General features: G+C 42.7%; 1 protein-coding gene across 1 annotated transcript; it reads right to left on the reverse strand.

Moving 5' to 3' along the window:
* Positions 1–6,508: 6,508 nt before the first annotated feature.
* Positions 6,509–18,235, reverse strand: fkbpl (FKBP prolyl isomerase like). Its single transcript, XM_071346788.1, has 4 exons — positions 18,156–18,235; positions 11,615–12,006; positions 11,045–11,496; positions 6,509–9,496 (listed from the first exon to the last, which is right to left on the reverse strand). Exons 2-4 carry the CDS (start codon positions 12,002–12,004, stop codon positions 9,277–9,279), a joined length of 1,062 nt encoding a protein of 353 aa, XP_071202889.1. The 5' UTR covers positions 12,005–12,006; positions 18,156–18,235; the 3' UTR covers positions 6,509–9,276.
* Positions 18,236–19,439: the final 1,204 nt, after the last annotated feature.

The raw sequence follows: 19,439 nt of genomic DNA on the forward strand, positions 1-19,439 counted from the left end.
GGATATTGATCTCATCCCGTCAGTAGAGGATGCCTGGTCATTTTTTAAAAATGCCTTCCTCACCATCTTGAATAAGCATGCCCCATTCAAGAATTTTAGAACCAGGAACAGACATAGCCCTTGGTACTCTCCTGACCTGACTGCCCTTAACCAACAGAAAAACATCCTATGGCGTTCTGCATTAGCATCGAACAGCCCCCGTGATATGCAACTTTTCAGGGAAGCCAGAAACCAATATACACAGGCAGTTAGAACAGCCAAGGCTAGCTTTTTCAAGCAGAAATTTGCTTCCTGCAACACAAATTCAAAAAAGTTCTGGGACACCGTAAAGTCCATGGAGAATAAGAACACCTCCTCCCAGCTTCCAACCGCTCTGAAGATAGGAAACACTGTCACCACCGACAAATCCACTATAATTGAGAATTTCAATAAGCATTTTTCTACGGCTGGCCATGCTTTCCACCTGGCTACCCCTACCTCGGACAACAGCACTGCCCTCCCCTCTGCTACTCGCCCAAGCCTTCCCCATTTCTCTTTCTCCCAAATACAGTCAGCTGATGTTCTAAATGAGCTGCAAAATCTGGACCCTTACAAATCAGCCGGGCTAGATAATCTGGACCCTTTCTTTCTAAAACTATCTGCTGAAATTGTTGCCACCCCTATTACTAGCCTCTTCAACCTCTCTTTCGTGTCGTCTGAGATCCCCAAAGATTGGAAAGCAGCTGCGGTTATCCCCCTCTTCAAAGGGGGGGACACCCTTGACCCTAACTGCTACAGACCTATATCTATCCTACCCTGCCTTTCTAAGGTCTTCGAAAGCCAAGTCAACAAACAGATTACCGACCATTTCGAATCCCACCACACCTTCTCCGCAATGCAATCTGGTTTCAGAGCTGGTCATGGGTGCACCTCAGCCACGCTCAAGGTCATAAACGATATCGTAACCGCCATCGATAGGAAACAATACTGTGCAGCCGTATTCATTGACCTGGCCAAGGCCTTTGACTCTGTCAATCACCACATCCTCATTGGCAGACTCGACAGCCTTGGTTTCTCTAATGATTGCCTCGCCTGGTTCACCAACTACTTCTCTGATCGAGTTCAGTGTGTCAAATCGGAGGGTCTGTTGTCCGGGCCTCTGGCAGTCTCTATGGGGGTGCCACAGGGTTCAATTCTTGGACCGACTCTCTTCTCTGTTTACATCAATGATGTCGCTCTTGCTGCTGGTGATTCTCTGATCCACCTCTACGCAGACGACACTATTCTGTATACTTCTGGCCCTTCTTTTGACACTGTGTTAACAACCCTCCAGGCGAGCTTCAATGCCATACAACTCTCCTTCCGTGGCCTCCAACTGCTCTTAAATACAAGTAAAACCAAATGCATGCTCTTCAACCGATCGCTGCCTGCTCCTGCCCGCCTGTCCAACATCACTACTTTGGACGGCTCTGACTTAGAATATGTGGACACCTACAAATACCTAGGTGTCTGGTTAGACTGTAAACTCTCCTTCCAGACTCACATCAAACATCTCCAATCCAAAGTCAAATCTAGAATTGGCTTCCTATTCCGCAACAAAGCATCCTTTACTCATGCTGCCAAACATACCCTTGTAAAACTGACCATCCTACCAATCCTCGACTTCGGTGATGTCATTTACAAAATAGCCTCCAAAACCCTACTCAATAAATTGGATGCAGTCTATCACAGTGCCATCCGTTTTGTCACCAAAGCCCCATATACTACCCACCACTGCGACCTGTACACTCTCGTTGGCTGGCCCTCGCTTCATACTCGTCGCCAAACCCACTGGTTCCAGGTCATCTACAAGACCCTGCTAGGTAAAGTCCCCCCTTATCTCAGCTCGCTGGTCACCATAGCAGCACCTACCTGTAGCACGCGCTCCAGCAGGTATATCTCTCTAGTCACCCCCAAAACCAATTCTTCCTTTGGACGCCTCTCCTTCCAGTTCTCTGCTGCCAATGACTGGAACGAACTACAAAAATCTCTGAAACTGGAAACACCTATCTCCCTCACTAGCTTTAAGCACCAGCTGTCAGAGCAGCTCATAGATTACTGCACCTGTACATAACCCATCTACAATTTAGCCCAAACAACTACCTCTTTACCTACTGTATTTATTTATTTATTTATTTTGCTCCTTTGCACCCCATTATTTCTGTCTCTACTTTGCACTTTCTTCCACTGCAAACCAACCATTCCATTGTTTTTTTAAAGTTTTTATTTTACTTGCTGTGTTGTACTCACTTCGCCTCCATGGCCTTTTATATTTTTATTTATTTATACATATATTTGTTTGCCTTCACCTCCCTTATCTCACCTCACTTGCTCACATTGTATATAGACTTATTTATTTTTTTCACTGTATTATTGACTATATGTTTGTTTTACTCCATGTGTAACTATGTGTTGTTGTATGTGTCGAACTGCTTTGCTTTATCTTGGCCAGGTCGCAATTGTAAATGAGAACGTGTTCTCAATTTGCCTACCTGGTTAAATAAAGGTTAAATAAAAAAATATACAGTACAGGGATTATAGTGGGGGGATATAGTGGGGAGATACACAGTACAGGGATTGTAGTGGGGGAGATATACAGTACGGGGATTATAGTGGGGGGATATAGTGGGGACGGGGATTATAGTGGGGGGATATAGTGGGGAGATACACAGTACAGGGATTGTAGTGGGGGAGATATACAGTACGGGGATTATAGTGGGGGAGATATACAGTACGGGGATTGTAGTGGGGGGATATACAGTACGGGGATTATAGTGGGGGAGATATACAGTACAGTGATTATAGTGGGGGGATATAGTGGGGAGATATACAGTACAGGGATTGTAGTGGGGGAGATATACAGTACGGGGATTATAGTGGGGGAGATATACAGTACAGGGATTATAGTGGGGGGATATAGTGGGGAGATATACAGTACAGGGGTTGTAGTGGGGGGATATACAGTACAGGGATTGTAGTGGGGGGATATACAGTACGGGGATTGTAGTGGGGGGGATATAGTGGGGGGAACGTACAGTATGGGATTGTAGTGGGGGGAACGTACAGTACGGGGATTGTAGTGGGGGGAACGTACAGTACGGGATTGCAGTGGGGGGAACGTACAGTACGGGGATTGTAGTGGGGGGAACGTACAATACGGGGATTGTAGTGGGGGGGATATACAGTACAGGGATTGTAGTGAGGGGAACGTACAATACGGGGATTATAGTGGGGGGGATATACAGTATGGGGATTGTAGTGGGGGGAACGTACAATACGGGGATCATAGTGGGGGGGATATACAGTACGGGGATTATAGTGGGGGGATATACAGTACGGGGATTATAGTGGGGGGGATATACAGTACGGGGATTGTAGTGGGGGGAACGTACAGTACGGGGATTGTAGTGGGGGGAACGTACAGTACGGGGATTATAGTGGGGGGAACGTACAGTATGGGATTGCAGTGGGGGGAACGTACAGTACGGGGATTATAGTGGGGGAATGTACAGTACAGGGATTGCAGTGGGGGGATATACAGTACAGGGATTGTAGTGGGGGGATACACAGTGCAGGGATTGTAGTGGGGGGGATATACAGTACAGGGGTTGTAGTGGGGGGATATACAGTACGGGGATTATAGTGGGGGGATATACAGTACGGGGATTATAGTAGGGGGATATACAGTACGGGCATTGTAGTGTATTGTAGTAACCCTAACCCCTATTATCTAACCCTTACCCCTATTACCTAACTCTAACCCCTATTACCTAACCCTTACCCCTATTACCTAACCCTTATCCCTTACACCTAACCCTAACCCCTATTACCTAACCCTTACCCCTATTACCTAACCCTTACCCCTATTACCTAACCCTTACCCCTAACCCCTAATACCTAACCCTTACCCCTATTACCTAACCCTAACCCCTATTACCTAACCCTAACCCCTATTACCTAACCCTAACCCCTATTACCTAACCCTTACCCCTATTACCTAACCCTTACCCCTAATAATTAACCCTAACCCCTAACCCTTAATACTTAACCCTAACCCCTATTACCTAACCCTTACCCCTATTACCTTACCCCTAACCCCTATTACCTACCCCTAACCCCTATTACCTACCCCTAACCCCTATTACCTAACCCTTACCCCTAACCCCTAATAATTAACCCTTACACCTAACCCCTATTACCTACCCCTAACCCCTATTACCTAACCCTAACCCCTATTACCTAATCCTTACCCCTTACACCTAACCCCTATTACCTAACCCTTACCCCTAACCCCTAATAATTAACCCTTACCCCTAACCCCTATTACCTAACCCTAACCCCTATTACCTAACCATAGCCCCTAACCCTTAATACCTAACCCTAACCACTATTACCTAATCCTTACCCCTTACACCTAACCCTAACCCCTATTACCTAACCATAGCCCCTAACCCTTAATACCTAACCCTAACCACTATTACCTAATCCTTACCCCTTACACTTAACCCCTATTACCTAACCCTTACCCCTAATACCTAACCAATAAATACCTAACCCCTATTACCTAACCCTTACCCCTATTACCTAACCAATAAATACCTAACCCCTATTACCTAACCCTTACCCCTAATACCTAACCCTAACCTCTAACCCTTACCCCTAACCCCTAACCCTTACCCCTAACCCTTAATACCTAACCCTTACCCCTAACCCTAACCTCTAACCCTTACCCCTAATACCTAACCAATAAATACCTAACCCTTAATACCTAACCCTTACCCCTAATACCTAACCCTAACCCTTAATACCTAACCCTTACCCCTAACCCTAACCTCTAACCCTTACCCCTAACCCTAACCCCTATTACCTAACCCTTACCCCTATTACCTAACCCTTACCCCTAACCCCTATTACCTAACCCTTACCCCTAACCCTAACCTCTAACCCTTACCCCTAATACCTAACCCTAACCTCTAACCCTTACCCCTAACCCCTAACCCTTACCCCTAACCCTATTCTAAAATGGATTCAATAAAACATGTTCCTCATCAATCTACACACAATACCCCATAATGACATCACAATACCCCATAATGACATCACAACACCCCATAATGACATCACAACACCCCATAATGACATCACAACACCCCATAATGACATCACAACACCCCATAATGACATCACAATACCCCATAATGACATCACAATACCCCATAATGACAAAGCGAAAACAGGTTTTAAAAATAAGTATTCAGATCTTTTGCTATGAGACTCGAAATTGAGCTCAGGTGCATCCTGTTTCCATTGAAAATCCTTGAGATGTTTCTACAACTTGATTGGAGTCTACTTGTGGTAAATTCAATTGATTGGACATGATTTTGAAAGGCACACACCTGTCTATATAAGGTCCCACAGTTGACAGTGCATGTCAGAGCAAAAACCAGCCATGGGGTCGAAGGAATTGTCCGTAGAGCATCAAGACAGGATTATGTCGAGGCACAGATCTGGGGAAGGATACCAAAAAATGTCTGTAGCATTGCAGGTTATACACAGTATGATAAGTGTAGTAGACAGTGAGATGTGTAGTATACAGTAGATGTGTAGTATACATTAGTATATTAGATGTGTAGTATGCATTAGGCAGTATATATTAGATGTGTAGTATGCATTAGGCAGTATATATTAGATGTGTAGTATGCATTAGGCAGTATATATTAGATGTGTAGTATGCATTAGGCAGTATTTATTAGATGTGTAGTATACGTTAGGCAGTATATACAAGATGTGTAGTATACATTAGGCAGTATATATTAGATGTGTAGTATACATTAGGCAGTATATATTAGATGTGTAGTATACGTTAGGCAGTATATATCCGATGTGTAGTATACGTTAGGCAGTATATATTATATGTGTAGTATACGTTAGGCAGTATATATTAGATGTGTAGTATACATTAGGCAGTATATATTAGATGTGTAGTATACATTAGGCAGTATATATCAGATGTGTAGTATACGTTAGACAGTATATGAAATGTGTAGTATACGTTAGACAGTATATGAGATGTGTAGTATACGTTAGACAGTACATCAGATGTGTAGTATACGTTAGGCAGTATATATTAGATGTGTAGTATACATTAGGCAGTATATATGAGATGTGTAGTATACGTTAGACAGTATATGAGATGTGTATGCGTGCTTGTGTCTCTTCACAGTTCTGCTGTTCAATAACGTGTATTTGTTTAGTTTTTTAAATCTAGTTTTACTGCTTGCATTAGTTACTTGATGTGGAATAGAGTTCCATGTAGTCATGGCTCTATGTAGTACTGTGCGCCTCCCATAGTCTGTTCTGGACTTGGGGACTGTGAAGAGACCTCTGGTGGCATGTCTTGTGGGGTATGCATGGGTGTCTGAGCTGTGTGCTATCTTTACTGATTTCTGCAACATTAGTAAAGATGAGTCTCATTAACAAAAGGTCTGAATACTTATGTAAATAAGTTTTTATTTGTAATACATTTGCAAAATTGTCACTATGGGATAGTGAGTGTATTGAGGAAAAAAAATATTTAATAAATTTTAGAATAGGGCTGTAATGTAAAAAGTCAAGGGGTCTGAATACATGTGTGTGTGTGTGTGTACACTCCACAAATGTCTTGTTAACAAACTATAGATTTGGCAAGTTGGTTAGGGCATGTACTTTCTGCATGACAAGTAATTTTTCCAACAATTGTTTACATATTATTTCACTTATAATTCACTATATCACAATTCCAGTGGGTCAGAAGTTTACATACACTAAGTTGACTGTGCCTTTAAACAGCTTGGAAAATTCCAGAAAAACATGTCATGGCTTTAGAAGATTCTGATAGGCTAATTGACATAATTTGAGTCAATTGGAGGTGTACCTGTGGATGTATTTCAAGACCTACCTTCAAACTCTGTGCCTCTTTGCTTGACATCATGGGAACATCAAAAGAAATCAGCCAAGACCCCAGATTTTTTTTTTAGACTTCCACAAGTCTGGTACATCCTTGGGAGCAATTTCCAAACGCATGAAGGTACCACGTTCATCTGTACAAACAATAGTACGCAAGTATAAACACCATGGGACCACGCAGCCGTCATACCGCTCAGGAAGGAGACGCGTTCTGTCTCCTAGAGATGAACATACTTTGGTGAGAAAAGTGCAAATCAATCCCAGAACAGCAGCAAAGGACCTTGTGAAGATGCTGGAGGAAACAGGTACAAAAGTATCTATATCCACAGTAAAACGAGTCCTATATCGACATAACCTGAAAGGCCGCTCAGCAAGGAAGAAGCCACTGTTCCAAAACCGCCATTTAAAAGCCAGACTACGGTTTGCAACTGCACATGGGGACAAAGATCGTACTTTTTGGAGAAATCGTACTTTTTGAAGAACACCATCCCAACCGTGAAGCATGGGGGTGGCAGCATCATGTTGTGGGGGTGCTTTGCTGCAGGAGGGACTGGTGCACTTCACAAAATAGATGGCATCATGAGGTAGGAAAATGATATGGATATATTGAAGCAACATCCCAAGACATCAGTCAGGAAGTTAAAGCTTGGTCGCAGATGGGCCTTCCAAATGGACAATGACCCCAAGCATACTTCCAAAGTTGTGCCAAAATGGCTTAAGGACAACAAAGTCAAGGTATTGGAGTGACCATCACAGTCCTGACCTCAATCCTATAGACAATTTGTGGGCAGAATTGAAAAAGCGTGTGCGAGCAAGGAGGCCTACAAACCTGACTCAGTTACATCAGCTCTGTCAGGAGGTATGGGCCAAAATTCACCCAACTTATTGTGGGAAGTTTGTGGAAGGCTACCTGAAACATTTGACCCAAGTTAAATAATTTAAAGGCAACGCTACCAAATACTAATTGAATGTATGTAAACTTCTGACCCACTGGGAATGTGATGAAAGAAATAAAAGCTGAAATAAATCTCTCTCTACTATTATTGTGACATTTCACATTCTTAAAATAAAGTGGTGATCCTAACTAACCTAAGACAGGGAATGTTTACTAGGATTAAATGTCAGGAATTGTAAAAAACTGAGTTTAAATGTATTTGGCTAAGGTATATATAAACTTCTGACTTCAACTGTATGTATGTGTGTAGATAGACAAACATAAATATCTCCTCCTAAGATGTACAATCTTTTTTTCCACATCATTGGCTAATGTTTGTTTGATGTCAAGACCAGACTGATTTGTTAGAGTAGCCACTCATTTGTGTTGTAATAAAAAAGACTCAGCTGTCTTCTGTCATGTAAATGATGTAGAATTGTATTTTTAAAAAAGGCAAAAAAAAATTAGGGGGGGGACCCTGCTAATAAATGTTCCCCATGTGTGGAAATCAATAAAAAAACGTTAAGAAAAAAAACAAAGCCCCGGGGCCTGTGATTCCTTAATCTGTCCCTGCATGTGTTAAGGCCACACAGGCTGCCCAATTCTGGTCTTTTTTTCACTAATTGGTATTTTCCCACTAAATAGATCAGCTCTGAAAAGAGATGTAATGTGAAAAGATCTGATTAATCAAAAGTCTGATGTGACTAAACGCGGCCACAGATAATCAGAGGTACCCAAAAAGATAACTAATTTGTTTAAATTCCCCAAAACCTGAAAGTTACCAAAATTCTGGTAGTTTACTGGTAAACGTTGAACGTTTCCAGTAATATACCCTCCCTTTACAACCCTAATCCTGCCCCAGCGTTTCTAACTGGGGTGCCCTGACGCTACACAGCTGATTCAAATAACCAACTCATCGTCAAGCTTTGGTTATTTGAATTAGTAATGTAGTGCTTGGGCAAAAACCTAAATGTGTGGCTCTTGGCGTCCCCAGGACCGAGTTTGTGAAAAGTCGTCCTACCCATAATTCCAGCTAATTTCTATACCACTTCTTAGATGTAGTTTATAAAACAGCTCCAGGGTCTTAACAGTTCAAGAATTTTTTTTTGAAAAAAATGACTGACAGTTAAATCCCATAATCCAGTGCTCATATTTACAGACATCCCAATTCTGATATTTATTTTATTTGTGATTGGTCAAAGACCAATATTGGAAAAAATATCAGAATTGGGCTACTTATATAAACGCAGCCTACGACTATTTGTGGATATGAAAAAATAGTCTGCTAATTGTCACCCTCTCCTTCTTGCCTCCATCCCCTGAACATTTGACTCAGTCCCTGTCCCAATTGGCTATCAGTCCTCTCTCGCTCTCCCTCTTCAGCTGAACATCTTGCCGAGTCTCTGTCCCAGTCTGCTATTCGTCTCTCGCTCCCTCCTCCCCACCTCTCTCAGTCCTCTCAGGGCGTAGGGAGAGTCAGGCTGGAGCTCCTGTAGTTTCCTGAAGGCCCTGTTGGCTTCCTCCAGCTCCCCTGCCTCCAGGTTGGCCTGCCCAAGGCGGTACCAGGCCTTCAGCCCTTGTGGCTCCAGCAGGGTGGATCTGGCGGGGAAAAAAGAGTTACATATTGGGATATTATTTGACAATATATCTCAATATTATTTTTGCATTAGTCAGCTGTGCCTGCCCAAAACGAGTATTTTTTGTTATTCATTTTCTTTTGAAATAAGAAACCAACATGTTTTTCCATGACTGATCAAAACAAATGTTGTCATGCTCTCTTGTCTCTCTGCAGCAGACATGGCGAACAATACGTTGTGAATGTCGAATCGTAATAAACAAATCACAGTATCAAATCGCAATATATAGAGAATCGTTACGATTGTGAGCATATGTGACCGACCGGGTTGATTTTGTCTTATGTATCAACATTTTTAATGGTGTTTTTTTTTTTTTTTTACATTGGGTTAGGGTTAGTTCCTGATAGAGATACCTTAGCTAGCAGCGCTGCTATTAATCCTGCCAGTTCAGCTACCTTCACTAGCTAGTAGACCTAAAAGCGAGTCAGACTCAGCTGGAGAGGGAGATGGGGGGCTGGGGGTGAGTGCATCCACCGACGAAGTGCTCAGAGCAGGTGCAATTTGCAGTTCAAGAACAAGCAAACGTATAACCTCTGGTTTGTCATGCAGAATTCAAAGTTGGGCTGTACAAAATGCAAAAAGGTAGGGAGCTTGGGTCTAGAAACAACTGGAGGGATTAAACTAGCAAAGAAACAATATAAAGAAACAAATAGCCCTCAGAAAAAAGGTTTTTGAACAGGCGTATTTGTAGACAAGGCTAGAGAGGACACCCAGGTTATAGTTCACACTCAAAATGAAAAAATAGACACTACAGCCAGAGTCTTCAGAACAGCCTGAGGAGACTACACATCACAGGCCCACTCATGGCTTTGAGCAGGAATCTCAAGAGTTAAATGGATTTGACATGGGGAGTCGTTGTGGGAGGTTTTGAAAACTAAGGTAGTAGATTTTTCTTCCTTTACAAACTTGTTCTGTACCGTGAAGGTAATCTGAATATGTGCTTCATACTATCACATAGGCAGGAGGCCTATATATTCTCATGTGTGTTCTGCTGTATCCTACATATATTTATTTGATTTGAAGATTTATTACAAAATGTATTCTACAGCTACATTGATGTCTTGAAAATGATATGAAATGTAGGTCTTGTAAGCCCCACAGCTGAGTATGTGGGTATATGCATATGGCAGCTGTTCTGCAGTGTCGTCTAAAAATGTTGCTGTACACTGATGTCTAGAAAATTAGTCTCTAAGACATGTGGACTTGTCTAAGCCCCGAAGCTATACTCAAGTATGTGAGCATACTGCAGTGACGTCTAAAATGCTTTGAATTAATCAGCACCTTGGAGAGTGCTGTCCGTTTCACCACCATAGATAGTAGGCTACTTGGCTGTTTACTCTGTCTGCTGCTACGTTGTGTTAGACACTTTTTTTCTCAATGTGTTTGGGACGGTACCTCAGAGCCCCACCCCCCCACCACCTCAGAGCCCCCCCTCGCTCACTATGTGTTCTGGGAATTCCCGATTTACAAAGTAAGTACTGGTGAGGTCCCTGGCAATTCCTAGCCTTACCTGGAGGCACACCCCCTGGCCCGGGACCACTGGCCTAGGTTCAGCTGACATAGGGATAGGTTGGAGTAGAGAGAGGCCTTGATGGAACGGTACTGACGATCTGTAGGGGCCTCGAGGCTATCTTTCTTCTCCGTCTCCTCATCCTCCTCCTCTATCGGAGTCATCTCCTCCCCTTCTCCCCGTGTGTGTAGTTTTAGGGTGATGAGGAGTTTGATGGCTCGGCTGTAGCTGTCTGCCGCCCCCCACATGTCCCCCGCCCTGAACCTGTCCCCCCCCCTCTGCTTGTGTGACATCACCCAGCCCCACTTCTCTCCAGCTGACAGCTGCCAGGACTCATGGCCAGGAGAGAAGGACTGGAGCTCTACTGTTATACTCAGGGACTGGTCAGGGCCTGTTCTCTTCTGCTCCTCTTCTCCTCCCCGGAGTCCGTCTGTTAGTGGGGTCAGCATTACCTGGGGACACGAGGGTCAAAGGGGTGAAAGGTTAAGAGCAGCTTATGAAGGGTGAATGGGTAACAGCAGGTACATGCTGATTCAGTGTGGTGCTATTGGTGTGTGAGCCTATCCTTACCTCACACTTCTCTCCAGCCCTCATCCCCTCCACACACCCCTCTGTAATGTCACACTGCCCCTCCCCCAGCCTCAGAATGATCCAATCACCAAGCGGGACCTGCAGCATGGTACCCTGGGAGCGCTGTAGGGGTGGGACCTGGGCATCTGAAAGGACTGCGATTGGCAGGTCAGGTTTGAGTGACAGCTCCGGGTCAGCTGTAGGTTCTCCTTGGCGTTGAACTCTGACCCGACACAGAGAGCCAATCCCGGGGTAGACGTCTCCAGAGGGGTCAGCTGGCTCCGCCCCTCGTTTCCTCCTCTGACAAACCTCCCACAAGCCCCTGGGGCACACAGACACCCAGGAAGTGACATTATCGCCTTCTGTCGCCGCTGACTGGGAGGTCTTCATTACTTGAGGAGAGAGGGAGAGTTAGACGGGGAGAGAAGACAGAAGAGGAGGAGGAGAGAAGACAAGGAGAGGAGGAAGAGCAGAAGCAGAGATGGAGAGGAGATATTCCCGTAGCATGGTAACCAACCAACAACATAATATAGTAACCTAAACAACATGGAATGAGTGTCAAAGCGTCTTTTTTTATAAACTAGCTAACTATCTGGATGGCTGCCTACTAGGGCTGTTTTTAATAAACTAGCTAACTATCTGGATGGCTGCCTACTAGGGCTGTTTTTAATAAACTATCTATCTGGATGGCTGCCTACTAGGGCTATTTTTAATAAACTAGCTAACTATCTGGATGGCTGCTTTTTAATAAACTAGCTAACTATCTGGATGGCTGCCTACTAGGGCTGTTTTTAATAAACTAGCTAACTATCTGGATGGCTGCCTACTAGGGCTGTTTTTTAATAAACTAGCTAACTATCTGGATGGCTGCTTTTTAATAAACTAGCTAACTATCTGGATGGCTGCCTACTAGGGCTGTTTTTAATAAACTAGCTAACTATCTGGATGGCTGCCTACTAGGGCTGTTTTTAATAAACTAGCTATCTGGATGGCTGCTTTTTAATAAACTAGCTAACTATCTGGATGGCTGCCTACTAGGGCTGTTTTTAATAAACTAGCTATCTGGATGGCTGCTTTTTAATAAACTAGCTAACTATCTTGATGGCTGCCTACTAGGGCTGTTTTTAATAAACTAGCTAACTATCGGCTGGCTACTAGGGCTGTTTTTAATAAACTAGCTAACTATCTGGATGGCTGCCTACTAGGGCTGTTTTTTATAAACTAGCTAACTATCTGGATGGCTGCTTTTTAATAAACTAGCTAACTAGCTGGATGGCTGCCTACTAGGGCTGTTTTTAATAAACTAGCTAACTATCTGGATGGCTGCCTACTAGGGCTGTTTTTAATAAACTAGCTAACTATCTGAATGGCTGCCTACTAGGGCTGTTTTTAATAAACTAGCTAACTATCTGGATGGCTGCTTTTTAATAAACTAGCTAACTATCTGGATGGCTGCCTACTAGGGCTGTTTTTTAATAAACTAGCTAACTATCTGGATGGCTGCTTTTTAATAAACTAGCTAACTATCTGGATGGCTGCCTACTAGGGCTGTTTTTAATAAACTAGCTAACTATCTGGATGGCTGCCTACTAGGGCTGTTTTTAATAAACTAGCTAACTATCTGGATGGCTGCCTACTAGGGCTCTTTTTTAATAAACTAGCTAACTATCTGGATGGCTGCCTACTAGGGCTGTTTTTAATAAACTAGCTAACTATCTGGATGGCTGCCTACTAGGGCTGTTTTTAATAAACTAGCTAACTATCTGGATGGCTGCCTACTAGGGCTGTTTTTAATAAACTAGCTAACTATCTGGATGGCTGCCTACTAGGGCTGTTTTTAATAAACTAGCTAACTATCTGGATGGCTGCCTACTAGGGCTGTTTTTAATAAACTAGCTAACTATCTGGATGGCTGCCTACTAGGGCTGTTTTTATAAACTAGCTAACTATCTGGATGGCTGCTTTTTAATAAACTAGCTAACTATCTGGATGGCTGCCTACTAGGGCTGTTTTTAATAAACTAGCTAACTATCTGGATGGCTGCCTACTAGGGCTGTGACGGTCATGGAAGTTTTGGTAATGGTTATTTGTCAGGCAAATTCCCCGTTATAACCGTTCAAATAGCAAAATTAAGCCATGCTAATAGAGGACGATTAACCAAAAATGATGACCCCGACATTTCCTTCCTCTTACCGAAGCATTTTGTGTAGGTAATTTCCTGTGATTTTGCGACACAACGTTCCTGTAGATTTTTATAAAACAATCATTTGGTCAACAGTAATAGCCTATCCATTATGTATTTTTATTGAATTTTAAAACATACAATCTACCTGCACCGAAGCCGCTCAACATTTACATTACATTCAGTCACCTAGCAGACTCCCACCCAGAGACCCACAGGAGCAACCAGTCTCAAGAGAATGCCAAGAGTATGCAAAGCTGTCATCAAGGCAAAGGGCGGCTACTTTGAAGAATCTAAAATATAAAATATACTTTGATTTGCTTAACACGTTTGGTTACTACATGATTCCATGTGTTATTTCATAGTTTTGATGTCTTCACCATTATTCTACAATGTAGGAAATAGTCAAAATAAAGAAAAACCCTTGATTGAGTAGCTGTGTCAACTTTTGACTGGTACTGTACATTGTACTGGAAAAATTAAGTTATAAATTATAGTTAAGAACAAATTGTCCTCCAGTAGACTAATTACATCTCCAATATCCCTGTCCAAGAGGAAATTCTGTAAGAGTTATGTGAAGGCCAATTACATCGTTTGATCTCATTTGGTTTTCTATCTATACTTTTTAAACCTTTGATGCAAGAGACAGAGAGACAAGAAAGTACTCAAGACGACTAGCTTGATTAAGTCTCCTCCATGCAGTGCATTTGGAAAGTTCAGACCCCTTGACTTTTTCCACATTTTGTAATGTTACATACTTATTCTAAAATGGATTAAAAACAAATTTCAAATCCTCAATCTACACACCATACCCAATAATGACAAAGCAAACAACAGTTTGTAATTTTGCACACATATATATAAAAACTGAAATATCACATTTAGTATTCAGACCCTTTACTCAGTACTTTGTTTAAGCACCTTTGGCAACGATTACAGCCTCAAGTCTTCTTGGGTATGACTCTACAAGCTTGGCACACCTGTATTTGGGTAATTTCTCCCATTCTTCACTGCAGATCCTCTCAAGCTCTGTCAGGTTGGAAGGGGAGCGTCGCTGCACAGCTATTTTCAGGTCTCTCCAGAGATGTTCGATCGGGTTCAAGTCCGGGCTCTGGCTGGGCCACTCAAGGACATTGAGACTTGTCTCGAAGCCACTCCTGCGTTGTCTTGGCTGTGTGCTTAGAGTCATTGTCCTGTTGGAAGGTGAATCTTAGCCCCCAGTCTGAAGTCCTGAGCGCTCTGGAGCAGGTTTTCATCAAGTATCTCTCTGTACTTTGCTCCGTTCATCTTTCCCTTGATCCTGACTAGTCTCCTTGTCCCTGCCGCTGAAAAACATCCCCACAGCATGGTGCTTCCTCCAGACGTGACGCTTGGCATTCAGGCCAAAGAGTTTAATCTTGGTTTTATCAGACCAGAGAATCTTGTTTCTCATGGTCTGAGAGGCCTTTAGGTGCCTTTTGGCAAACTCCAAGCGGGCTGTCATGTGCCTTTTACTGAGGAGCGGCTTCTGTCTGGTTACTCTACCATACAGGCCTGATTGGTGGAGTGCTGCAGAAATGGTTGTCCTTCTGGAAGGTTCTCCCATCTCCACAGAGGAACTCTAGAGCTCTGTCAGAGTGACCATCGGGTTCTTGATCACCTCTCTGACCAAGGCCCTTCTCCCCGATTGCTCAGTTTGGCCAGGCGGACAACTCTAGGAAGAGTCTTGGTGGTTCCAAACTTCTTCCATTTAAGAATGATGGAGGCCACAATTCCTTCGACCTCATGGCTTGGTTTTTGCTCGGACATGCACTGTCAACTGTGGGACCTTATGTAAACAGGTGTGTGCCTTTCAAAATCATGTCCAATCAATTGAATTTATCACAGGTGGACTCCAATCAAGTTGTAGAAACATCTCAAGGATGATCAATGGAAACAGGATGCAGCTGAGCTCAATTTTGAGACTCATAGCAAAGGGTCTGAACACTTATGTAAACATTTTTTTTATTTATACATTTGCTAAAATTTCGAAAAACCCGTTTTCACTTTGTCATTATCGAGTATCGTGTGTATATTGATGAGGATTTTTATTTATTTAATCAATTTTAGAGTAAAGCTGCAACTAGTTGTGTTAAGTACTTCAAAAAGTTTGAGTATCTGTACTTCACATTTTATATCTGACAACTTTTACTTCACTATATTCCTAAAGCAAATTATGTACTTTTTACTCCATAAATGTTCCCTGACACCCAAAAGTACTAATTATATTTGCTTAACAGAACAGGAAAATGGTCTAATTCACACACTTATCAAGAGAACATCCCTGGTCCTCCCTACTGGCTGACCTGGCAGACTCACTAAACACATGCTTCGTTTGTAAATGGTGTCTGAATGTTGGAGCGTGCCCCTGGCTATCCGTATATGGAAAAAAATATGTCAATCTGCTTTGCTTAATATAAGGAATTTGAAAATGTTTTTATTTAACTAGGCAAGTCAGAACAAATTATTATTTAGAATGACGAGAAAAAAAAATGTCCCCCACCAAAACTAGAATAGCCCCAGTAAGCAACATGACTTTGAATATAAACCCAGGGTCGTTACAATACATATTTCCCAGGTGTTGAAGTGAGGTTATGAATGAAAGGTGAAAATACGTCTATGTATGGGCCAAATCAAGCCTGGGTCAGACTGGACAAAATCTGAACCAAATATAAACGTCTATGATTGGATCAGATTTGGTCCGGACCTAACCGATAAATAAACCTCTGTGGACATGAGAATCAATGCCGCACCAAAAAAAGATGTACAGACAGGACCAAAAAGGACTTACTGGGGTGTAGCCTACCATGTCAGCTGCAATGGCATTTTATAAATACCCATCCATGTGGTAGGCCCACCATTTGTAAAAACAGGCCATTGCATTGGTTTTATTAGTCCCGATTCCTGTTTATTTTTATTTATTTAACTAGGCAAGTCAGTTAAGAACAAATTCTTATTTACAATGACGGCCTACCCGGGCCAAACCCTAATTTGGACGACGCTGGGCCAATGTGCACCGCCCTATGGGTCTCCCAATCACAGCCGGTTGTGATACAGCCAGGAATCGAACCAGGGTCTGTAGTGACGCCTCTAGCACTGAGATGCAGTACCTTAGACCGCTGCTGCCACTCGGGAGTAATGTGACTAATCAATTTGGCTATTTAAAAGCTATGAATATCAGCTACCCAACTTTATCAGGAGGAGTTATTTTAAGCCTATTTGCAATGTGTTTACAGAGGGGGAAATGCAGAAGTATTTTATTTGACAGATACGAACTTCAAACCACTGATCATGACAATTTTGCCCACGGGACAAAACTCCTGGACATTAGTTGTGAGTAGCCTGATGTCAATTCCATATTTTCCATTTTACTTTGATCTGTTAGGATGTTGTTTGTTAACATGTCAGCACAGTTTTAGATTAGGCTATTTGATCAGAGAAACCTACATACGTTTGCATCTCATTACAGTGCCATACATGTTATCTCCAGCCAGTAGGCTACAGAAAAGGCCACATACTTTTATACCATATGCTATATCTGCAACAGCACCCTGCCCTTAAAACAAAAGATTGCAGCTTTCAAACTGCAGTAACTGCAGTCAACTGGTATTTTGGACGCAGTAATTGCATATTAACAGCAGTATACTGCACTGTAACTGCAGTTACACTGCACTCTGACTAATCTTTTTTTCGTAAGGGTGGAAATGCACGCTGGGAATGGACAAGATAAATACCCACATTCACTTTTTGGTAGCAACAACTCAATGTGTGTGTATAACTTGTTTGTTCCATTTTTTGGTTGGCTCAAGAAACTTGTCATTTTGTGTTAACTAGCTAGCAATTATGGCGCGCTGCAGCTCCGGGAATTTCCTGTTCGAACCCCTTGGTTGCGCCTGCATATAGCACGAGTTATTGTTTTGACCGTTGAAAGGGTCTGTAGGACGGAGTAGAGCGTTCCCTAGCTACCACCAAGCTAATGTGATGTGTAGCCAGCTAACCCGAACCTCTTTCACTAGCCTGTTAGCTTTAGCCAGGATGCGTGCAATCCGGAGTCCTTGGGACGTCCCTAACACATTGAAGCTTACATTTAAAATGGGTAGGGGTTAAATTGAGGAGTTAGGGAAGGATTTAGGGTAGGGGTTAAGGGGAGGATTTGGGGTAGGGATGTCCCAAGGACTCCAGATAGCACTAACCCTTTAGCCAGTTGACAAGTTAACTAGCTAGCTAGTTATAAAGCGTTAATGAACATTGCGAAAGTAAAAACATGTGCATAAAGTAAAAACGCATGTAAAACATACTACATTGCATGGGAAGATGAGCAGCTATCTAAGCTATTCCTACCTGCAGACAAACGGTATTTCGGCTGTGCGACTACAACGAATCAAAACAATACAACTTCTTCTTCGATGAGGTTTAACGGCATTTGGCATCTAATAAATGTTGCATTGTCGCCACCTCCCTTACGAAAAGATATTGCAGTATAACTGCAGTATGCTGCAAATACTGCATTCAAAATCCTTTTTTTTTACTGCAGTAATTTTGCAGTGTAACTGCAGTTGCAGTGCAGTATAACTGCAGTTCAATTTCAGTAAACTGCAGTTATTCTGCAAATATTGCATCCAAAATACAGTTACTCCACTTTTACTGCAGTTTCAAAACTGCAACCTTTTTTGTAAGGGCTACTAGACTGGAATATAATTCCCTTATACTTTGCTTGAAAATAAATACAAATAATAATGAATAAATCAACAAATACCCTACCATCTAACCCTTCACTAAAACCTACCACCCTACTCCACTATTTAAATACCCTACCATCTACCATCTAACCCTACACTCATTACCATCTACCATCTAACCCTACACTCACTAGAAACCCATCACCCTACTCCACTATTTAAATACCCGACCATCTAACCCTTCACTAAAACCATCACCCTACTCCACTATTTAAATACCCTACCATCTACCATCTAACCCTACACTCACTAACAACCCCCCACCCTACTCCACTATTTAAATACCCGACCATCTACCATCTAACCCTACACTCATTACCATCTACCATCTAACCCTACACTCACTAACAACCCCCCACCCTACTCCACTATTTAAATACCCGACCATCTAACCCTTCACTAAAACCCATCACCCTACTCCACTATTTAAATACCCTACCATCTACCATCTAACCCTACACTCACTAACAACCCCCCACCCTACTCCACTATTTAAATACCCGACCATCTACCATCTAACCCTACACTCATTACCATCTACCATCTAACCCTACACTCACTAGAAACCCACCACCCCACTCTAACCCTGGAAACCTCAACCTGCCTCTCTCACACGGGACATTTCTGATAACCCATCACCCTACTCCACTATTTAAATACCCTACCATCTAACCCTTCACTCATTACCATCTACCATCTAACCCTACACTCACTAGAAACCCACCACCCCACTCTAACCCTGGAACCCTCAACCTGCCTCTCTCACACGGGACATTTCTGATCCCCAGCCCCTTCACTAAAACCCATCACCCTACTCCACTATTTAAATACCCTACCATCTACCATCTAACCCTACACTCATTACCATCTACCATCTAACCCTACA

This window comes from Salvelinus alpinus, chromosome 17 (genome assembly GCF_045679555.1).
Source record: "Salvelinus alpinus chromosome 17, SLU_Salpinus.1, whole genome shotgun sequence".
NCBI classification, from domain to species: Eukaryota; Metazoa; Chordata; class Actinopteri; order Salmoniformes; family Salmonidae; genus Salvelinus; species Salvelinus alpinus.